Source organism: Macaca fascicularis, chromosome 2 (assembly GCF_037993035.2).
Source record: "Macaca fascicularis isolate 582-1 chromosome 2, T2T-MFA8v1.1".
NCBI classification, from domain to species: Eukaryota; Metazoa; Chordata; class Mammalia; order Primates; family Cercopithecidae; genus Macaca; species Macaca fascicularis.
In genome coordinates, this window is record NC_088376.1 from 3996340 (window position 1) to 4019803 (window position 23464).

At 52.2% G+C, this 23464-nt stretch overlaps 1 protein-coding gene across 26 annotated transcripts in view; it reads left to right on the forward strand.

The window, feature by feature from the left end:
* The first annotated feature begins 1397 nt into the window (after window positions 1–1397).
* Window positions 1398–23464, forward strand: part of TMEM44 (transmembrane protein 44) — a 43551-nt gene continuing 21484 nt past the window's right edge. For 6 of the 26 annotated variants that reach the window (XR_012430561.1, XR_012430562.1, XR_012430563.1 and 3 more), the window contains exons 1-8: window positions 1922–2200; window positions 4992–5118; window positions 7868–7961; window positions 10320–10486; window positions 10699–10785; window positions 15887–16057; window positions 17670–17816; window positions 21714–21818. Coding sequence is in view for 22 of the 26 variants with exons in the window: in XM_015444902.4 (XP_015300388.3) it covers window positions 2064–2200; window positions 4992–5118; window positions 7868–7961; window positions 10320–10486; window positions 10699–10785; window positions 15887–16057; window positions 17670–17816; window positions 21714–21818 (1035 nt within the window). In the remaining 4 variants the exon portion in view is untranslated. Of the gene's footprint in view, window positions 1707–1921; window positions 2201–4991; window positions 5119–7867; window positions 7962–10319; window positions 10487–10698; window positions 10786–15886; window positions 16058–16434; window positions 16655–17669; window positions 18109–21713; window positions 21819–23464 lie in introns of those variants that run through there. The other 20 variants (XR_012430564.1, XM_074030753.1, XM_074030750.1 and 17 more) reach the window with 9 other exon arrangements.

Sequence of the window (23464 nt, forward strand, 5' to 3'; positions counted from 1 at the left end):
CACACAAAAACTGTATACAAATGTTCAGAGCAGCATTATTCATAATAGCCCAAAGGTCAAAGCAACCCAGATGTCCAACTGATGAATGGATAAACGACATGTGGTATAAAAATACTCATACAATGTATTATGAGCCATAAGCAGGAATGAAGTACTGATACATGCAGCAACATGAAGGAACCTTGAAAACATGCGAAGTGAAAGTCACAGAAAGGTCACATAGTGGATGATTGCACTGATGTGGAATATCCAAAATGGGCAAATCCATAGAGACAGAAGGTAGATTTGCGATTCCTGGGCTGGGAGTGTTGAGGGGAGTGGAGAGTAACTGCCGGTGGGCAGGGTTTATTTTCAGGTGGGGGTGATGAAAATGTTCTAAAAGTAGATAATGATGTTGGTTGCACAACGCTATGCATACACTAAAAACTGCTGAATTGTACGTTTTATTTTTTGTTTTGTTTTGAGATGGAGTCTTGCTCTGTCACCCAGGCTGGAGTGCAGTGGCGCCATCTCAGCTCACAGCAATCTCCACCTCCCGGGTTCAAGCGATTCTCCTGTAGTAGCTGGAATTACAGGCACGCGCCACCATGCCCGGCTAACTTTTTTATTTTTAGTAGAGATGAGGTTTCACCATGTTGGCCAGGCCAGTCTTAAACTCCTGACCTCAAGTGATCCGCCCACCTCAGCCTCCCAAAGTGCAGGGACTACAGGTGTGAGCCACCATGCCTGGCCAGAATTGTACATTTTAAAAGGACTATGTTGGCTGGACATAGTGACTCACGCCTGTAATCACTTTAAGAGGCTGAGGCGGGTGGATCATGAGGTCAGGAGTTCAAGACCGGCTTGGCCAACATGATAAAACCCCATCTCTACTAAAAACACAAAAAGTAGTCAGGTGTGGTGGCACGTGCCTGTAGTCCCAGCTACTTGGGAGGTTGAGGCAGGAGAATTGCTTGAACCTGGGAGGTGAAGGTTGCAATGAGCCAAGACCGGCCATTGCACTCCAGCCTGGGCAACACAGTGAGACTCTGTCTCAAAAAAAAAAAAAAAAAAGATTATGTTTATGGCATATAAATAATATCTCAATAAAGCTGCAGTTTTGTAGTTTTTTTTTTTAATTTAAAAAATGATTTTTTCTCAAATCTGCACCTTCTGTAGAAATATTTTTTTCAAGTCATGTCTTGCTTTAAACAAAGTTACTAAGATCAATGAGGAGATTTAAAAATTACAATGATAGTTTGCTCTCAAGAAAAACAGCCCTGTGTGCTTGAACTGTGAGGCGTGTGGCTGGACAGGCGGCGGCCGGTTCCAGAGAAAACAAGCTCCTTGGCTGCCAGGGCTGTGGGTTAGGATGACACCAGAAGCCGGGCTTGGGCGACTGCCTGGGGGCGGAGGGTGCCACTGACAGCTTCAGAAAGGAGAGTGAGACGCAGATGTGGGGGTATTTGTTCTCCAGCACGTTTGTTTCCTCCTTCCTGGCCTTGCACCCCGCCCCCCCTTTTTACTGCGCCCTGTCCGGGATCAGGACCAGGCCCCCTTCACCTTGGGATCCCAGCACCCATGGGCTTCAGCAGCGCAACTAATTGCTGATGGCTCAGGAAATGTGCGTAATATGCAGGAAGGGACGCCGTGCCTTACAGCGACCGGCAGGGACTCGGCCCTCCACGAGCCCAGCCGCCCGCCCTGCTCCGGCCAGGATGTTGGAGGTGGGTGACCGCGAAGAGGTCGGCGGGGAGCGGGCGCCGCCGCGGGCCGGGGGGCGGGGGCCGCCGTCTTTGTGCCCGGGAAGCTCCCAGCTCCCGCCGCTGGGGGGCGGCCTCCGCCCCGCCGACCCCCGACAATAGCGCAAGGGGTGGGGAGCGCGCGGTCCCGGAAACTTTTCTCCGGCGCCTTCGCCGCCGCCGCCCGCGCCCGGGAGCGCGCTTTTCTCTGCCGGCGGTCGGTGCGCTCAGCCGGAGCCGCCGCGGCGGAAAGGAACCCAGAGAAGGCGGCGCTCGGGGCTGCCCGCGGCGAGGGAGGCTGCGCCCAGGTCACCGGCCCCGCGGAGAGCGCCCAGCCGCGCCATGGGGGAGGCGCCCAGCCCCGCGCCCGCGCTCTGGGACTGGGACTACCTGGACCGCTGCTTCGCCCGCCACCGCGTCTGCATCTCCTTCGGCCTGTGGATCTGCGCCTCCTCCTGCTGGATCGCCGCCCACGTGCTGTAATGGGGCCGGGGGTCTGGGGGCTGTCGGGAGGGGAAACGGGCACCACGCCCCTGCTACTCCCTCTCGGAAACCTAGACGAGGGGGTGGAAAAGGGGGATGAAGGAGATGGCTGAGTGATAGGATCCAATGGAACATTGCTGTGTAGACTGAAGTGGGATACTTCTTTCCAGATCCCACGCACAGGGAAGCTGGGCTGAAAGCCAAAGGGAGGAGGCTGGGTGGTGCAGCGGATGGGGCCCCAGGACACCGCGAGCATGAATGCTGTTGTCACCCCTTCCCCCATTGACTCACGGTGTGACCTGGGCAAGCTCCAGAACCTCTCTGGGCCTCCTATGACTGGTGATGGATAATACCTCATAGGATGGGGGAGGATTCAATGAATCGGTACCGTTAAAGCACTTAGTAAATGCTCATTAAACATCATTTGTATTGCTCCAGCTAGATCACCAACTCTTAAGGGACCTTGGCAAGTCCCTTGATGTTTCTGGCCTCAGTTTACCCAAAGTCCTTCTAGGCGGGAACGGGCGTAATGATGATCCAGCTGGCCTGTCTTTGCCCTGGTCTGTCCAGCACCCGGACTGGCTTGTCCAGATGCCCACCGTAGCCTAAGTTCTAAGAGTGAATCTCCAGGTCCTCAGCCGCTCTGTCCTAGGCATGGAAATCCACTAGCAGTGCCCAGGATGGTGCCGCTCAAGCATTCCCTGGCAGGGGAGAAAGGACCAGCACCCCTGGGAGACCAGCACCCCTGGGAGAAGTTAGAACTGTCTCCCCGTAGGCGCTCAGTGGATATTCTCCTAAGGCATTTGGTCGTATTGCAGAGACTCTGCAGCCCCACTACCCAGTGACTGGAATACAAATAAAAAGACGCCTAGTATATTTACTGTGGGCCCAGTGTTGCATTCATTAACTCTTTCAATGCCTGCCTCAGAATATCAGCACCAGGAGGTAGGTACTGTTACCCCCACTTTCAGTAGTGAGCCCTGAGGTTCTGAGAGGTTAAATAACTTGTCTGAGCGAAAAGAAAGAACCAAAACCCCAGATCCCAGTGAAAAGGGGCAGGCTGGTAAAAGGGATTAAACTGTCCAGATCAGAGGCTGGAAACTAACAAGGCACTGGACACGCATTAGCCATTTGTTCCTCACAGCCGTCCTCAGACCAGCACTGTTAGGCACTTTGCCAACCTTGCGGGGGTTAAGAGCGAGCCTCTGCTTCTCACACTGCCTGGATCTGGACATACCCATTTGTTTTCAGGGCCTTGCCATCCCTGAATCTCCCCGCTCCCCTTTCTCTTTGGAGAATGTGTGTTCGGAGCGGTGTGTGGGCTGGGTTAAGGTCAGCTGGTACCCTAGCCCCAGGAGCTGGGGAAGTGGCTGAGAACAGGGTGCGGAGCAAAGGCCCTGCGTGGGAAGTCAGAAAACCACCATTAACTCACCTTCTCACCAGACGCCTCTGTTTTGTCCTCCCAAATGGGAGGGTTGATATAAATTATTTCTAATTTGGGTCCGCCTCTGGGAGTCTCCAACTTAAGAATCTTCACTCCTTGGTCATGAATTGGTTTTAGGATCCCAGGGCCCAGATTAAAGTTGATGTTGCCACTGTGAGCTTCAGGCTTGGGCCAGCAGGTCAGGAAATGTCTAGAAAGCCAGGCTTCTGTCCTCATCCACCATTCCCAAGGACAGGCGCTCAGAATCCGCCAAACAGTTCTAAGGATGTGGAATAAGTGCCATCCTCCGGTGAACGGCAGTGAAGCCGGAGCTGCTGCCCTGCCTCAGTGTCTCCAGCAAAGTGTAGCAAGGAGGCATGTACGACATGTTTCAGAGGCCCTACCAGTGACGCTGATAGAAACGGCCAGCCCCTTCCTGCCCTTCCGTGCATCTTCTCCGTCGATATGGACTGGGGAGGGGCTGTAAGGGGAGAAGCGACAGTGGGGCACTAAGGGAGGGACAGCCCAAAGTGCCAAAAGGACTCTGTGTAAAGAACGTGGACATAGGCCAGCAGAAGCCAGGCTGCCCCACCTCACAGATGGTTTAGAAGAATTTCACTTTAATTTATTTCAGAGAAACAAGTTGTCTTTTTAATTAGGCAATTAACTCTGCTCGGCAGTTGTCTGCAGTGGTTGGGTTACTTTTTTTTTTTTTTTTTTTTTTTGAGATGGAGTCTCGCTTTGTCGCCCAGGCGGGAGTACAATGGCACAATCTCGGCTCACTACAACCTCCACCTTCTGGGTTCAAGCAATTCTCCTGCCTCAGCTTCCCGAGTAGCTGGGGTTATAGGCTCTCACCACCACACCCGGCTAATTTTTGTATTTTTAGCAGAGACAGGGTTTCACCATGTTGGCCAGGATGGTCTAGAACTCCTGACCTCAGATGATCCTCCTGCCTCGGCCTCCCAGAGTGCAGGTGTGAGCCACCGCACCCAGCCTGAGTTACTTTTATAACCCTCCTGTTTCCTTTTCAAAAAATAAAACACAATGGCTACTTTTTCAGCGCTAAGTGGGGGGTCATCAAACGGAGCCGTCCTGATTTGGAGTCGGAAAGTAATTCCTTTTCATTCAAAGAGGTGGTGTCTTCACATCTCATGAGGTCTAGCTCCTGCCATGGGTGTCTGGACAGGTGGTTCTGGAGTCTTGATTGTTTCCCATCTGTAAACTGAGTTCAAAAACACCTGCCAAATACCCTGGGGAGAAAGCATCCCCTGAGGGTGCAGGGTCACAGTTCCCTTTTCAGATGCACGAGTTTGGGTCCAAACTCACGGTTCCTTGGTCTGTCCACACCCCTGTCACCCCAGGCTTCTCTATCTGAGATGTGCAAAGAAATCCAGACAGGACCAGTCGGCGCTGTGTGTTGCGTGCTGCCTCCTGACCAGTCTGTGTGACACCGTCGGGGCTGTTCTCGCCAGACAGCTCACAATCCAGGTATGTGGAGCCGACAGCTGACAGTGGCTTGGGCCAGCACTAAGAGAGGCCTGGCCTTTCTCTCTGCTGCAGCGTCGTGGCTTCTGTCTTGTTGCTTCAACATGCATAGCACAGTGTCACCTCAGAGCCTGTGCCTTGCTGTTCTTTCTGCCCCCCTCAGAGGCTCTTGTTCCCGATATCCACTTGGCTCCCTGCTTAGTCCTTCAAGTCTTTGCTCAAAAGTCACTTCTCATAGCCGGGAGCGGTGGCTCACACTGTAATCCCAGCACTTTGGGAGGCTGAGGCGGGTGAATCACCTGAGGTCAGGAGTTTGAGACCAGCCTGGCCAACATGGTGAAACCCTATCTCTATTAAAAATACAAAAATTAGCCAGATGTGGTGCACGCCTATAATCCCAGCTACTTGGGAGGCTGAGGCAGGGAGAATCACTTGAACCTGGGAGGCAGAGGTTGCAGTGAGCCGAGATCACCCCACTGCACTATGGCCTGGGCGACAGAGCGAGACTCTGTCTCAAAAAACAAGCAAAAAAAAAGTCACCTTCTCAATAAGACCTCCCCTGCTTATAATGGTGACCCACCTCTCGTACCAGTGTTCTGGATTCCCTTATTCTAATCTGTTTTTCTTCTATAGCTTAATCCCTAATACACTATATACTTTACCTATGTGTATTCCTTTATTTTTTTCTTGAGACAGAATCTTGCTCTGTCACCCAGGCTGGAATGCAATGGTGTGGTCTTGGCTCACTGCAGCCTCCATCTCCTGGGTTCAAGCAATTCTCCTGCCTCAGCCTCCCGAGTAACTGGGATTACAGGCATGCGCCACCACACCCAGCTAATTTTTTGTATTTTTAATAGAGACGGGGTTTCACCATGTTGCCCAGGTTGGTCTCGAACTCCTGGGCTCAGGACAATCTGCCTGCCTTGGCCTCCCAGCGTGCTAGGATTACAGGCCTGAGCCACCGCGCCTGACCTGTTTATTACTTCTTGTATGTGAACTCCCATTAGAATGTCAGCTCTACGGGCCGGGTGCGGTGGCTCAAGCCTGTAATCCCAGCACTTTGGGAGGCCGAGACGGGCGGATCACGAGGTCAGGAGATCGAGACCATCCTGGCTAACACGGTGAAACCCCGTCTCTACTAAAAAATACAAAAAACTAGCTGGGCGAGGTGGCGGGCGCCTGTAGTCCCAGCTACCTGGGAGGCTGAGGCAGGAGAATGGCGGGAACCCGGGAGGCGGAGCTTGCAGTGAGCTGAGATCCGGCCACAGCACTCCAGCCTGGGCGACAGAGTGAGACTCCGTCTCAAAAAAAAAAAAAAAAAAGAATGTCAGCTCTACAAGGGCGAGGATTTGTTCACTGCTGTATCCCCATCACTTAAAACAGCACCTGGCACCTAGTAGGTGCTCAATAAATAGTAATTTACAGCTTTAATCCAGGTAGTGGTGTAGGCTTTGGGGCAAGTGAGAAGTAGTTTCAAGTTTCCTAAAAGCCCAGGCCCTCAAACAAGCCTGTGTGGAAGGCTCCTATCCCAAAACACATATCCCCCAGAAAACCTGTTGTGCCCCCTGTGGAGGCACCTCATGGGATTGGTCTTGGCCTTATGCCCGTCCAGGTAGAAATGAAGGAAGGCAGCTCAGTAGGCAGAGCACAGATTTGGAGCGTTCTAGACCCTGCTTCGAGCAGTGTTGTCTCAAAAGCAAATCACCTTTCATTTTGGATGCCCATTCTCATTAGCTAATAGAATACAATAGGGCCAGCCGCGCGCCGTGGCTCACACCTGCACTCCCAGCGCTTTGGGAGGGTGAGGCGGGCAGATCGCCTGAGGTCAGGAGACCAGCCTGACCAACATGGAGAAACCTAGCTGGGCATGGTGGCGCATGCCTGTAATCCCATCTACTCAGGAGGCTGAGGCAGGAGAATCGTTTGAACCCCAGAGGCAGAGGTTGCAGTAAGCTGAGATCATGCCACTGCACTCCAGCCTGGACAACAGCAAGACTTCATCTCAAAAAAAAAAGAACACGATAGGTCCCAGCTCAAGTCCAATAATAATATTTATTAAAAACTTAACTACATACTTGGCACTACAGACCTTTTGGTATTGACTCCTGGAATACCAGCATCCTATGACGTGAGTGTCCTCATTATTTCTGTTCTACAGACGTGGAGACTGAAGCCTAGAGAGGTTAAGGGTCACCCATCTAGTAAGTAGCAGTGCCAAGATTCCGAGATTCAAACTCCACAATGCAAGTTCTTCACTGCCGACTCTACTGTCAGAGTAGCTGGTGCCTTTAGAGGTGGTTTGCTTTCCCCAGACACTGGTCTAAACACTGCCCATGTACTGTCTCAAGTAACCCTCCTGACAGTCTTTGACGGAGGCACCGTTAGTATGCTTGTTTTGCAGATGAGGAAACTGAGGGCCAGAGAAGCTCAGTGGGCCAAAGGTACACAGCAGAGACTGCCTCATGCAGTGGGACGTGTGTGGAATAGAGCTGGGGGGCTGGGCTCTTATCCCAACCCTACTGGTGGGCATCTGCCTACCTTGGGTTCGGTCATATAAACACCTCATCTCCTCATCAGCCAAGTGGAGGTGATAATGGACTTTTCCGGGGTTGGCGGGAGGTGTCCCTGGAGGAATACACGTGGAGGCACCACATCAGTGTAACCCACGTGATACAGGGTCCCGGATGACAGACGCTGTAGGGGCTGAGAAAAGATGCTTGAATGCCAAGACTCTGTTCCCGTTTGCTCCCAGGTTTTCACTGGTGCCTACCTAGCAGCTGTTGACTTAGTGAACTTTATGTTCATTCTCTTCCCAGTCTGTGGATCCAAATTCAAGTCTAATTCAGGTGAGTGTGTGGCTGTCTTTTCCTGTCTCTATTCACCCATTCATGCATCAGCATGCTGAATGCCTACCCCTTATCACTCCCTGAGTGGGTCCCAGCCAGGCACAAACAAAGGAGAAGGGCCAGGCGCGGTGGCTCACGCCTGTAATCCCAGCACTGTGGGAGGCTGAGGTGGGCAGATCACGAGGTCAGGAGATCGAGACCATCCTGGCCAACATGGTGAAACCCCTGTCTCTACTAAAAATAGAAAAATTAGCCGGGCGTGGTGGCGGGCGCCTGTAGTCCCAGCTACTCAGGAACCTGAGGCAGGAGAATCGCTTCAACCCGGGAGGCAGAGGTTGCAGTGAGCCGAGATCGCACCACTGCACTCCAACCGGGGTGACAGAGCAAGACTCCGTCTCAAAAAAAACAAAAATAACACCCCCCCCCAAAAAAGAAGGAGAGGATCCTTCTTTGAGGCTGCCAGCTACTTTTTTAAATGTTTGTAGAGATAGGGTCTTGCTATGTCGCCCAGACTGGCCTCAAACTTTTGGCCTCAAGCAATCTTCCCAACTCAGCCTCCCAAAGTGCTGGGATTACAGGCATGAGCCACGGCACCACGTGGTTCATCCCTCTTTTTTTTTTTTTCTTTTTGAGGTGGAGTTTTGCTTCTGTCGCTCTGCGTTAGGGCTGCCAGCTGGTGTGTGCACACTGTGGGCAGCCAGAGGGAGAGAAGGGCTGCCAGTGTCAAGGAAGCACGGGGCACTAGAGCTGGGGCCACAGGCAGGGCACTCCAGGCACACAGCAGCATGGGCAAAGGCTAGGAGGAGGCGTGGAGCAGCGCTTGGGCATGAATAGTGATAGCTTAGCGTGCAGGTTTGGGGTGGTCAGGCGAAGCTTCACAGCTACTGGAAGTGGGTGGCAGGAATGGGCACGGGGCACAGCAGGCACAGCAGGGGTTGGAAATGGCTGGGCCAGGGTGAGTGGCCCCAGGTATCTGTGGCTGGGGCTTCTTGAGAAGGGTCAGCCATGTGCTTGGGCCCTTGTTCAAAAAGGGGATGAGGGACCGGGTGTGGTGGCTCACCCCTGTAATCCCAGTGCTTTGGGAAGCCAAGACAGGCAGATCATTTTGAGGTCAGGAGTTCAAGACCAGTCTGGCCAACATGGTGAAACCCTGTCCCTACTAAAAAAATACAAAACTTAGCTGGACGTGGTGGCATGCACCTGTGATCCCAGCTACTTGGGAGGCTGAGGCAGGAGAATCGTGTAAACCCGGGAACTGGAGGTTGCAGACTGCACCACTGCACTCCAATGTGGGCGACAAGAGCAAAACACCGTCTCAAAAAAAAAAGGGGATGAACCACGTGGTGCCGTGGCTCACACCTGTAATCCCAGCACTTTGGGAGGCTGAGTCGGGAAGATTGCTTGAGGCCAAAAGTTTGAGGCGAGCCTGGGCGACATAGCAAGACCCTATCTCTAGAAACATTTTAAAAAGCAGCTGGGCGTGATGGTACATGCCTGTGGTCCCAGCTCCTTGGGAAGCTGAGGTGGGAGGATCACTTGAGTCCAGGAGGTGGAGGCTGCAGTGCGCGGTGATTGCACCACTGCACTCCAGCCTGGGTGACAGAGCGAGACCCTGTCTCGAAAATAAATCAGTAAACCCAAGGGGATGCTGCGTCAGTGTGTAGTGTAGCACGCCCTCAGCGGCTCACTGCTGCCCAGAAGAGAAACGCTCTTTTTAGAGTTTCTCAGTAGAGAGCTGGGCAGTGGCTTACACCTGAAATCCCAGCCACTCATGAGGCCGACGTGGAGATCGCTTGAGCCCAGGAGTTCAAGTCCAGCCTGGGCAACCTAGTGAGACCTCATCTCTAAAAGAAAAAATAAAGAGAATTGCTCAGAGGAGTGCCTATCTTATATTTCAAGGACAAAGACACTGCTCATTGCTGTTTGTCCTGCGCACAGTTCCCGCTGGTGCCACCACTGATTCACTGGTCGATGCTTTTACCATGCTCGCACCAGTTCTGCTCTGCGGAGGTTGGAGGAACCACCAGGGGATGGTGCCTTATCCTTAGGAGCTCTAGTCCAGAAGAGGCACTGCTGTCTACATGCAGATGCATATGAGAGAAGATAATGTCATCTCTGCCCAAGGAAGGAGAACAGCACGTTATGGGGGTGGGGTGTGCAATCGGTGGTGGAGAGGAAAGGCTGCTTGAAGAGGTGGCACAACTACAGGGCCCTGAAGGGTGGGGAGGAGCCGGCCTGCAGAATAACTTGGGAACCCGTTTTGGCGTTGTGTGGGGAGCTGACACCAGTTCTTCCCAGGCAGCTATCTGACAAGGTCTAGGTTCCAGGAGCCCTGTGGGATTTTGTTGTCTACTGCAGATCGGGAAGCCCGAGAGAGGAAGAGGAGGCGGCAACTCAGGGCCAGTGTGTTTGCCCTGGCCCTGCCGCTGAGCCTGGGCCCGTGCTGGGCTCTCTGGGTTGCTGCCCCAAAGGCTTCAGCCACCATCCGGGGGCCACAGCGGAGGCTGCTGGCGAGCCTGCTGCAGGTGAGGCTGGGCCACCCTGGGGAGGACTCGGGGTACTGCATGTCCTGCCAAATGCCTGGGGTGGGATGACGCGGGGGCTGGGGGAGTGGGGTTAAGCCTTCCTTTGTTGGAAGAAACCTCTGAAAGCAGAAAAGGAATCCTGAGCTTTGTCTGTTTCTTGGGGCACATGGACAGTCTGCAGAGTGCTAATGGTGGATCACCTGTTCTTGCAGGAAAATACTGAGATCCTCGGCTACCTGCTGGGTAGCATTGCCGCCTTTGGCTCCTGGGCTTCTCGGATCCCCCCTCTCTCCAGAATTGTGAGGCTGGGGTGGGGCTGGGACTGTGGGTCACATGGCAGGCCTTGGGGCATCTGGGAGCATCCTGAGAGGGTCATGGGACGGGAGTGTGGTGTCACTGTGTGTGCTTGCACGTGGACTCAGCTTTTTCTGAAGAGCGTTGGTGTGTATGGCAGCAAGGAGGGGATGTGTGTGGAGAGGGGCAGCCAGCCCAGGGCGTCCTGAGGACGGCGGGAGCCTCTCGGGGAAAACCCGTGGGTTCTTTCCCATTTCCTATAGCACATGAAAAGCAGGCTGTGAGGAAAAAGCCCCTGAGGCTGGCTAAACCCATGAGAGAATGAGATTGGAGAGACTCCAGGCAGTCAGGTATGAGGTTCTGTGTAGATCAAGAGTGTCTTAGGCCAGGCGCAGTGGCTCACGCCTGTAATCCCAGCACTTTGGGAGGCCGAGGTGGGCAGATCACTTGAGGTCAGGAGTTTGAGACCAGCCTGGCCAACACGGTGAAACCCTGTCTCTACTAAAATACAAAAATTAGCCAGGCATGGTGGTGTGTGCTTGTAATCCCAGCTACTCTGGAGGCTGAGGCAGGAGAATCGCTTGAACCCAGGAGGCAGAGGTTGCAGTGAGCCGAGATCATGCCATTGCACTCCAGCCTGGGCAACAAGAGCAAAACTCCATCTCAAAAAAAAAGAGTGTCTTATTGGCAGGCATTCTCCAGGCATCCACATTGAGGGAGGCCCTGTGTCAGCCAGTCTTGTGGGGGATAAGGTGTGAGCAGGGGCGAGCGCTTGCCCTCCGGGACCTCACAGTCTCATGGAAGACACAGGGATGTGAAGCAGCATCTCCTAACGCTCCAAGAAAGATAGAAACAAATGTTTGGGGTGTCAGAGAGAGAGAGAGAAGGCTCCTACGCCCTTCAAATGAGCAAGGGTGAAGACTGTTTACACTGCCAGACTGTGGGGTGGGGGGAGACGTCACGTTGCCTCAGGAGGGAACGTGAATTTGAGGACACAGGCTAGGGAAAGGCCATCAGCAGAGGAGACCGCACAGGAAAAGCCCCCATGCGTGAAAGCGCCTGAGAAACGGCGAGACACTGTGGACGTGTGACGGCTGCTCTGCCAGATCTTCTGTGCAGACGACTCTGAGACAACTGTTCCTGTCTCACTGACGGAACAGTGGGTAAACCCAGCACCATGACATGTCATAGGCCCATTTAGTCTAAAAAGAATCAGCTGGGCGCGGTGGCTCATGCCTGTAATCCCAGCACTTTGAGGGGCCGAGGCGGGTGGATCACCTGAGGTCAGGAATTCAAGACCAGCCTGACCAGCATGGTGAAACCCCGTGTCTATTAAAAGTACAAAAATTAGCCAGGCGTGGTGGCGGGTGCGTGTAATCCCAGCTACTCTGGAGGCTGAGGCAGGGAGAATCACTTGAACCCAGGGGGCGGAGGTTGCAGTGAGCCGAGATCGCGCCATTGCACTCCAGCCTAGGTGACTGAGCAATACTCCATCTCAAAAAAAAAAAAAAATTATGTGCCCAGGAGCGTCTTGGTTGAATAGCAGCTCCGGGGGACAGCATTCAGGGCCGGAGGGTAGTTCGTGGTGGGTGGTGAAGTCAGTGAAGCTGCATTCTGTGCTGTGACTGCCAGAAGCCTCGCGGGCCTGGGCCTCATCAGCAGGTGTCCTGTCTTTACATTAACGGAGGGGAGAGTGGCGAGCACTGGGCTCAGCTCAACAGCCCACCGGGGTGGCTCTCCGGGGTGGTGCCAGAGCTGAGAGACCAGGTTGCATGAAGGCCTTTGAAGAAGCTGGCACTGTGCCCTGACCGCCGGTAGTAGCTCCCTAGGGCTGTTATAACAAAGTGCCACTAACTTTCAAAAACAGAAATGTATTGTCTCAGTGCCAGAGGTCAGAAGTCTGAGATCAAGGTGCCGCCCGCATAGCTGGGACTACAGGCGTGCACCACCATGCCCAGCTAATTTTTGTATTTTTAGTAGAGATTGGGTTTCTCCATGTTGGCCAGGCTGGTCTCGAACTCCTGACCTCAGGTGGTCCACCTGCCTCGGCCTCCCAAGTGCTGGGATTACAGGCGGGAGCCACCGCGCCTGGCCCCTTCCTGTTGAGTAAAAGGAAGAACTTCAGGGTAAGACACTGCACAGTGCCTGGCACCTGGAGAGCCGCCAGCATTACCCCTGCCTTAGGAGGTAGTCAGCTCCCCATCACTACAAGGTATTGAAGCCTGAGGGCCCCTGGGCAGGACAATAGAGTGAAGTTGCACTAGGGACTCGGGAAAGGAAACACGCTGTATTTCTAGGTACGGAGCTGCTGCCGCCTCTCTGTGACTCTGGTTCCAGGAAGAAGAGCCCAGAGCTAGGGTACCCTTCGTAGGGAGAAACCCAGCAGGGTTTGGGGTGTTCTGGGAAGCCAGGCAGCATGGCTTCAGACCCTGGCTCTCCCAGAAGCTGCTCCTAATTTGGCCGTGGTGAGGTTGCTGAGGAGAAGATGGCTGGGTCGCTTTGGTGGCAGCGTTCCCATTGCTCCAGGAGGGAGTCCTTGAGTGGGCCAAGGGGCACGAAATGCCCACTGATGAGCGAAGCCTTGTGCTGACACCAGGAGTCCTGGCAGCTGCAGAGACCATCCGAGGCCTGTCCTGCCTCTAGCCCTTACATGGATGTGCCAGGCAGCCCAGGCTGGGGCATGCCGCCGGCCTCTGTGCTGTCTGTAGGCAAGGCCTGCCTAGGCTGGAGAGGGACTGCCACGTCTCGTCCAGTCACAATCCAGTTCCGTTCTTCAAGCAGTGGTTAAGCACCTACTGTATGTCTGGCACTGCAGGTAAATAGAGCTCTCCATTTTTCTCAGGGTCGGCCCCAGGACTGACCCTGGGAAGAGACTGCTTTGGAGGACAGTGGTCACTGTCACTGGCTTAGCACGGGAACGAGGGCAGAGGGCTCCCCAGCGCAGTTCATCCTGAGCAGCAGCGAGAGCAAGGCCCAGCCCCGCTCTGCCCGCCACCTCCCCTCTGGCCGTCAGTGTCCTCTCTAACGTGGTGGTGGGTGCTTGGGTCGGGGCGGGGGGTCCAGGCACCTCTAGCCATAGCAGTGCTGCTTCCTGTGTGAGGTAGGAAGGGCCGAAGGGAAAGGGCGTCGTCTCCACCCTCAGCCTCTGGGCGCAGTGGGCCAGGGCTCACCCTCCCAGCCGCTGCTCCCCAGCGAAGCGCGGCACTGTGCCCTCTCCGCTACGCAGTCTTCTGGGGGCAGGCCAGACACAGGGAGGCCTGGGGACAAACCAGAGGGGACGCAGATTATTTTTGAGAGTTAAATTTAAAGTGGGGCGAAGTTGGCCACAACATGCTTTTTCTCCGGAATTTTTCTCATTCCCTAGCCAAGGTCTATATATCTGTAAGTATGGTCATCAAATGAACATAGGTAATGAGTCATGTATTATATATGTATTACATACAAACTAAATTTTATATGTATTATATATAAACTGAATTTTATATATATAAACTAAATTATATATAAACTTAACTATATATAGTCTAACTTACATAAAACTAAATTATGTAAAAATTATAATTTATAGGCCGGGCGCGGTGGCTCAAGCCTGTAATCCCAGCACTTTGGGAGGCCGAGACGGGTGGATCACGAGGTCAGGAGATCGAGACCATCCTGGCTAACACGGTGAAACCCCGTCTCCACTAAAAAATACAAAAAACTAGCCGGGCGAAGTGGCGGGCGCCTGTAGTCCCAGCTACTCGGGAGGCTGAGGCAGGAGAATGGCGTGAACCTGGGAGGCGGAGCTTGCAGTGAGCCGAGATCCGGCCACGGCACTCCAGCCTGGGCGACAGAGCAAGACTCCGTCTCAAAAAAAAAAAAAAAAAAAATTATAATTTATATATGAGCTTATCTAATGAATTATAATTTTAAATATATGAATTAAAATTAAATAATTAAAATTAAAAAACTCTAATGAGTTTAATATATAAACTATTTAATTTTAATTCATATATTTATAGGTATATAATCAGAAATATATGGTGTTTGTATATATACATATTCATATACATAGAGTGACTTCCTGCATATAAAGGCTACTTACATATAAATATAAATAGTGCATATTTCCTTTTGTTGAACCAATATTTTTATTACGTATTCTTCAGAAATGTCCTCTTGGCTTTAAAATTTCCAGAATATCATCTCTCATTTTTTGGATCTTCCCCATGTGACCTGGGTCAGAGTCAGTGATCCCAGGGAGAGAAGGGCCAGGTCTCAGCTCTTCTGATTCGGTCCCTGTGTTAGGCTGTTCTTGCGTTGCCTCGGGCTGGGTCATTTGTAAAGATGTAATTGGCTCACGGTTTTGCAGGCACCCAAGCATGACGCCAGCATCTGCCGGGCTTCTGGGGAGGCCTCAGGGAGCTTTTACTCATGGCTGAAGGCAAAGTGTGAGCTGGCAGAGAGAGCAAAGAGGGTGGAAGGGAAGGGGCCACACACACGTTTTTAAACAGCCAGATCTCAGGAGAACTCAGTCACTCTCGCGAGGCCAGCACCCAGGGGATGGTGCCAAACCATTTATGAGAAATCCACCTCATGATCCAACCTCCTCCCACCAGGCCCCACCTCCAGCACTGGGGATTACGACTCAGCGTGAGATCTGGGGGGACAAATGTCCAAACCATCCCAGTCTCCCTCACGTTCTCCCAGCGGACATTGGGGAGCCGCTGCCCAGGGTCAGGTGCTGGGGCCCTGGGATGGCGAGGACCCCCACCCAGCCCTCAGGAGCCCTCCGACTGTGTAAAGAGCTGAGTCATGATCAGTCAAAGGTACTCTGCTGGAGGGACGTGTTAGGGCCCAGAAAAGGGAGTTGCTCGCTCCCCTTAGGGCTGAACTGGTAAGGGGAGGTTTCTCAGAGTTAAGTTTAAGCCAGGTTTTGAGGGATGAGTAGGAGTCTGATAGGCCGAAGAAGCAACTCGAGCAAAAGCTGGAAGTCTAACAGAAGCATTGCCCTGGGCGACTGGCTGCAGGCAGAGGGCTTGCCTGGCAACCTGCTGTGCCACTGAGGGCCCTGGGTCTTGTGATCTGCTGCTCCTCCCTACCCAGCCCCTCCCTGTCTCTGCCCAGTGCCGGGGGAAGACATTTCCTTCCATCCACCTGTGGACTCGGCTCCTGTCGGCCCTGGCTGGCCTCCTCTATGCCTCAGCCATTGTGGCCCACGACCGGCAGCCTGAGTACCTGCTGCGGGCCACACCCTGGTTCCTGACCTCCCTCGGCCGCGCAGCGCTGGACCTCGCTGTATCCACCCCAGGCCTGGGGAGTGCCCTGCTTGCAGCCAGAGGAGGCCTGTGTCTCCTCCCCTCACTGCCCCTGCTCCCACCCTCCTTTTCTCTTGCTAGCTGGAACTCTCCCAGCAGTCAGGGCAGGCAAACACAAATGCAATTATTTGTAGCTTTATGTTTCTTTTTTTTTTTTCTTTTTTTGAGATGGAGTCTCGCTGTGTTGCCCAAGCTAGAGTGCAGTGGCGTGATCTTGGCTCGCTGCAACCTTCACCTTCCAAGTTCAAGCAATTCTCCTGCCTCAGCCTCCCAAGTAGCTGGGACTGCAGGTGCATGCCACCACATCTGGCTAATTTTTGTATTGTTAGTGGAGACTAAACATGTTTGTATTTTTAGATGCTGACTGTGGATAATGGCTGTGGCGTGTTGCTGGTGGGGTGTGTGTGAAGGCAAGGCAGGGCCACACCCTCTCTGCAGACACCAGAGGGATCTTCGCTTGCCTCTTCCAGCTGCTAGTGGAGTTGCAGGAGCTGCTAGTGGCTCCTGGTGTCCCTTGGCACATGGCAGCATCGTTTTCATTTCTGCCTCGGCCTTCGCATGGCCTTCTTCCCTTGGTGTATCTTCGTGTATCTCCTTTTCTTATAGGGACCCCAGCTGTTGGAGTTAGGGCCCAGTCCAATCCACTGTGACTTCATTATCTAATTATATCAGCAAGGACCCTACTTCCGAATAAGGTCACAGTCTGGGCCAGGTGCAGCGGCTCACACGTGTAATCCCAGCACTTTGGGAGGCCGAGATGGGAGGATCACCTGATGTCAGGAGTTTGAGACTAGCCTGGCCAACATGGTGAAACCCCACCTCTACTAAAAATACAAAAATTACCCGGGCATGATGGCAGGTGCCTGTAATCCCAGCTACTTGGGACGCTGAGGCAAGAGAATCGCTTGAACTGGGGAGGCAGGGATTGCAGTGAGCCAAGATCATACCACCGCACTCCAGCCTGGGTGACAGAGGAAGACTCTGTCTCAAAAAAAAAAAAAAAAAAAGGGTCAAATTCAGAGGTGGATCTGAATTCTGAATTTTCAGGGATGCTATCCAACCGACCGCATGTATTGTCACTGTAAGCCAGGCCTGTCAAGAAAGATGTTTTCCAAAATGCTTTTGTTTCGCAAATATTTACCAAGTCCTTGTTAGGGACAGGGTCACATTGGATGCTGGGCCCTTGTGGGGACATGGGGACAGGAATATCCACCCTAGCCCTGTCTTCAGATGAGCTCCTCTTGGTCCCAGGCAGGATAATACCACGGAGGGAGGAGAGTAGGTGCGTGGGGAGGGAGGAGAGTAGGTGAGTGGGGAGGGAGGAGAGTAGGTGAGGGGGGAGGGAGGAGAGTAGGTGAGGGGGGAGGGAGGAGAGTAGGTGAGTGGGGAGGGAGGAGAGTAGGTGAGTGGGGAGGGAGGAGAGTGGGTGCGTGGGGAGGGAGGAGAGTGGGTGAGTGGGGAGGGAGGAGAGTGGGTGAGTGGTGGAGGGAGGAGAGTAGGTGAGGGGGGAGGGAGGTGGCAGCATGGTGTGAAGGGGTGAAGGGCCGCGCTAGGCTGCTGGAATATTCCTACCTTAACTTCCACCATCTCAGATTATTTTCCTTTCGTGTGTGATGAAGAGCAAGATGAGACAGGCCTTAGGATTTGCCACTGAAGCCAGAGAGAGCCCTGACACCCAAGCCCTTTTGACCTGTGCAGAGAAAGAGGAAGAAAACCAGGAGGCGAGGAACGAGGACAAGGTCTCTCAGGCTGGAAAACTCTGGTCCTACAACAGTATCCTAAGAAACAGCAGGATACTGCGGACGTGTGAAAGCTGCCTGCCGAGTGAAAGCTGCCTGCCGAGCGTTCTCTGCAGGCGACTCAGACAGCTGTCCTGTCTCGCTGACTGAACAGTGGCCAAACCTAACACATGACATGTAACGGGCCCATCCTGTTTACTGGCATGGAGTGGACGGGGCAGTGAGCCTCCATGAGGGCCGGGGCTTGGGAATTCCGGAAGTCCTTCCCTGCTTGCCCAGTTGGTCACTTTATTTTTATTTTTTTTAATCTATTGATTGATTGATTGATTGAGATGGAGTCTTGCTCTGTTGCCCAGGCTGGAGTGCAGTAGCACAATCTCAGCTCACTGCAACCTCTGCCTCCCAGGTTCAGGTGATTCTCCTGCCTTAGCCTCCCAAGTTGCTGGGATTACAGGCACGTGCCACCATGCCTAGCTAATTTTTTGTATTTTTAGTAGAGATGAATGGGGTTTCACCATGTTGGCCAGGCTGGTCTTGAACTCCTGACCTCAGGTGATCCGCCCACCTTGGCCTCCCAAAGTGCTGGGATTACAGGCGTGAGCCATGGTGCCTGGCCCAGCTGGTCACTTTAAAAACCTACTGTTTATGCTCAAAGCTAAGGGAACCTCGGATGCCACAGGATCCTCCAGTTTCCCAATTACACAAATGTTTTGAAGTGTTTTTGATCACTTAAAGACTTAATAAATATAGCAATGTAGATGAAATAGTCAAATGCCACTTGATGCTTCTGAAGAATTTACTTGCTGGTATATAAGTTCACATGCTACATACCTTCATCATTTTTCAATGATGTGATTTTCATCCGGGTGCAGTGGCTCACGCCTGTAATCCCAGCACTTTGGGTGGCCAAGGCAGGTGGATTGCTTGAGCTCAGGAGCTCAAGACCAGCCTGGGCAACAGGGTGAAACCCCGTCTCTACCAAAAATACAAAAAAAAGTTGGCCGGGTGTGGTGGCGCGCACCTGTAGTCCCAGCTACTTAGGAGGCTGCGGCAGGAGGATCTCTTGATCCTGGAGGCAGAGGTTGCAGTGAGCCAAGATGGCGCCACTGCACTCCAACCTGAGCTACAGAGTGAGACCCCATCTCAAAAACTTAAATTGTGTGATTTTCACTCCTATTTCTTCAAACACTGTATTCCCACTTTCACATGCATCTTGAACATCCGCATCATTCGCACCACCTGACACAGGGCTCCAAGCCTGTCAGCCCACCCGGCTACGTGATCCCGCCTTTGGGAATCGGCTTGTGATGCTGCCCCTCAAAACTCCTCTCAAGCCACAAGGACCCGTTTGCTATTTGTGGTCATTGCAGTGTAACTACTTACTCTATTCCTTGTTTTGTTTTGTTTCGTTTCTGGTTTTTGTTTTGTTTTTTTTTAGTTGATAATGCTAGAAGCTGATCTTTAAAAGTGTTGTTTTGGAGGTCAGATGCAGTGGCTCACGCCTGTAATCCCAACACTTTGGGAGGCCAAGGCGGGCAGATCACAAGGTCAGGAGTTTGAGACCAGCCTGACCAACGTGGTGAAACCCCGTCTCTACTAAAAATACAAAAATTAGCTGAGTGTGGTGGCAGGCACCTGTAATCCCAGCTACTCAGGAGGCTGAGGCAGGAGAATCGCTTGAACCTGGGAGGCAGAGGTTGCAGCGAGCCAAGATCATGCCATTGCACTCCAGCCTGAGCAACAAGAGCAAAACTCCATCTCAAAAAATAAAAAAGTGTTGCTTAGGCCAGGCACGGTGGCTCACGCCTGTAATCCCAGCACTTTGGGAGGCCGAGGCAGACTGCCTGAGCTCGGGAGTTTGAGACCAGCCTGGGCAACATGGTGAAACCCCGTCTCTACTGAAAATACAAAAAATCAGCCAGGTGCGGTGGCGAGCACCTGTAATCCCAGCTACTCAGGAGGCTGAGACACGAGAATTGCTTGAACCCAGGAGGCAGAGGTTGCGGTGAGCCAGGATCGTGCCACTGCACTCCAGCCTGGGCAACAAAGTGTCTCAAGAAAATAAATAAATAAAAATAAAAAACGAAAGTGTTGTTTACAGTAATATCAAACCTTTACAATTATGTCATGCCACCAGCTAAAGTTAATGTGTCTCCTTTTATTGATTTAAATAGATGACCTCTACAAGTAGCCAGTTGTCCAGTTGAGGCCATTTGTCTTCATCAAAAGTTTTTGGTTCCAAATAGTTGAGAAAGTGCCTCAAGGAAAGCTTGTAAGGACTTGAATATGAAGTCACTCCCTCCTTTCTAAGATTTCTTTTTTTTTTTTTTTTGGAAAAAAAATCTCATCTATTACCTGGGCTCTTCATTACCTTAGACTCCTCCCACAAAGAGTGGGAGTGAGGCTGTGAGTAACTTCCTCGGTGGCCAGGATGGAGGAGTAATGAGGAGTGCATTTGGACCGACAAAAACAAAAACTGCTCCTCCGAATGTTCTCCAAATGGCTTAACAATGTCATCCGACTGAGTCCATGAAATAGCAGATGATGGTGTATATGACGCAGATGAAAGCATTTTTTTATATAGGTGCTCAGACCAAAGACCCAAGTTCCCATGAAGGCCATAGTGGAAGTTATTTTCATTTCTTTCTAGCAACTGTTAGGAAATTATATTCCGAAAGGGGGACAAAATATTAACAGAGCTCTGTGTGTCTTGGAATTTTGAAGAGAGATGTAGAAGCCTTTGGAGTCTCTTTAGCAATCCTTCAGAGCAGTGGTTCTCAAAGTGTGGGCCCTAGACCAGGATTACCTGGGAAATTGTGAGAAATGCAAATTTGAGGGCTCCACCCAGATCTCCCGTATCTGACACTGAGGGTGTGGTCCAGCGATCTGCATTTTATTTATTTGTTTATTTATTTTTGAGACGAAGTCTCACTTTGTTGCCCAGGTTAAAGTGCAATGGCATGATCTCAGCTCACTGCAACCTCCACCTCCTGGGTTCAAGCGATTCTCCTGCCTCAGCCTCCTGAGTAGCTAGGATTACAGACACATGCCACCTTGACCGGCCAATTTTTGTATTTTTAGTAGAGACAGGGTTTCACCATGTTGACCAGGCTGGTCTCTATCTCCTAACCTCAGGTGATCGGCCTGCCTTGGCCTATCAAAGTGCTGGGATTACAGGCTTTAGCCACCGTGCCCGGCCACAATCTGTATTGTAGCAAGCCCACAGGGTGCTTCTGATGTGCACCAAGATTAGAGGACCACAGCTTTGCAAAAGCACTTATTTGACACCTATTGCAGTGGTTCTCAAACTTTGCCGGGTGTCAGAATCACCTGGGGAGCATTTAAACTATCCACTTCCCAGTTACATCTCATACCAATGAAATCAGAATGTCTGGAAGTGGGAAGTCAACATTCGTGGTTTTGTTTGTACGATAGGGCCTCACTCTGTCACCTAGGCTGGAATGCAGTGCCTCCATCACAGCTCACTCCAGATCGCTGCTCAGCTGGGGATCTTCAAAAGCAGAACAGGCCAGGTGTGGTGGCTCACGCCTGTCATCCCAGCACTTCGGGAGGCCGAGGTGGGAGGATCACCCCTGGATCCCTTGAGGCCAGGACTTCAAGACCAGCCTGGGCAACACAGTGAAACTGGTCTCTACAAAAAAAAAAAAAGATTCCTAATTGATTCTACTGTGCTGCAAAATTTGGGAAACACTGAATTACCGTGACCCGAAAGAGAAAGATAAGACACATAGGAAGCCGAAAGTGAGATGTGCTATAAAAAAAAGAGAGAGAGAGAAAATACCACGGGGACCCTTTTGAATAAAATGTGACGTTGTTTTTAGAAAATGCCTCCTGACTGAGAATTCTCCTTTCTGTCTCCCTGCCTTTACTTGCAAGAATTTGGATTGGGTGCCTCTCACCACACTGTCACACTGCAAGTCACTGAGGACAATGACAGCAATCAGTCGCTACATGGAGCTGACCATTGAGCCTGTGCAGCAGGTGAGTGGCCATCAGTCACGGCCAGGTGTCTGAGAGGGTGGGAAGCAGTCATGGAAGGCTTCCTGGAGGAGGTGATGCTTTAGCTGAGGGATGGGCAGGAGAAAACAGACAAGCAGGTTAAAAAAGAAGGAGCTCTCCAAGGTTGCAATGGAGGGGCAGATGTAGAGGAGTGTTGGAGAGAAAAATATTTTCCCTGTACCCTCATAACTGATGAAACACAGAGTAACAAGAGAGAAAAACTGTTTAAACAAACAAAAACAGCTTTAATTACTCGTACATGGAAATTTACAAAGAAACATGTGGCTCAAGGAGGTGACCAGATGATGGAGGCGTATATACCATATTAAGCTAAATCAAGCAAAAGAGGTTTGGGGTCCTGGGGTGGGAGGTGAGGTGAGGGAGGGCCTGTGTGGGAAATGAGGGTTGTCTTGCTATGCAGGTGAGAGTCTCTCGGGTGACAAGAGTTGTCTCTGGAAGTAGCTCTCTTCCTGGTGCAGAAATATCTTTACAAATGGAAATTTCCTTTATAAATACAAATTTCCTTTATGAAGGGAAAATGTATACTCTATTTTCAGGCAGTGAGGGGAGGTTAATAGCTTCTGCTTCTGCTGGTTTTCAAATACCTTTAGGTCTGAGGAATCCATATGCTAAAGAGGCATATTTCGGGGTGGTGTATGCTGGTGCCCTTCAGGAGTGAGGGGAGATGAAAGGGCTGGAGGAGGCAGGGGTCGGGTCATTTAGACATGGAGCCTTATCTTTTTTTTTTTTTTTGAGTCAGAGTCTCACTCTGTTGCCAGGTTGGAGTACAGTGGCACAATCTCGGCTCACTGCAACCTCCGCCCCGCCAGGTTCAAGTGATTCTCCTGTCTCAGCCTCTCAAGAAACTGGGATTACAGGCATGCGCCACCACGTCTGGCTAATTTTTGTATTTTTAGTAGAAACGGGGTTTCACCATGTTGGCCAGGCTGGTCTGGATCTCTTGACCTCGTGATCTGCTGGCCTCGGCCTCCCAAAGTGCTGGGACTACACGTGTCAGCCACCGTGCCCAGCCGTGTCTATCATCTTGAGGGTGATGGGAGTCAGGAGGCTTGAGTACTGGAGACTCAGGGTCAGGCGTGCATTTTAGAGCCATCCCGGGAAGTGGCTGCAGGTGGCCTGGGGGGAAGGAGAGTAGCAGCCGAGCAGTGGGTCAGGGCCGGTTGGAAGCCCAAGGAAGAGGAAGTGTGACCTAAACTGAGGTTGGAGCAGATGGAGAAGCAGAGATGGAGTTGAGCGAGTTGGGAAGTGGAGCGTTGGAGGGGTAAGGAGGTGCAGGTGAGGGAGGGAGGGCTCCGGATGACTCCCTGAGTTCTGACCTACACGGGGGGTCCTCAGAAGGAGGAGGATTGGTAAAGAGGTGACGAGAAGTTCCTCCCATGTCCCACTTTCCCCCCGAGACTGTCTTGTCGAGGTCACCGATGACTTCCAAGCTGCTAAATCCACCATCATTCCATTCGGAGATTCCACGCACCCGGCCACCAGCTGCTCCTGGCGTCTGTGGCCCCCGTTCTTCTGTGTTTCCTGCCACCCTCACAGGCTCTTCTTTCCCTTCGGCCTCTGCTGGCTCCTCCGGGTAAACTTGACGGTAGAGAGGGAGTCCAACGCCC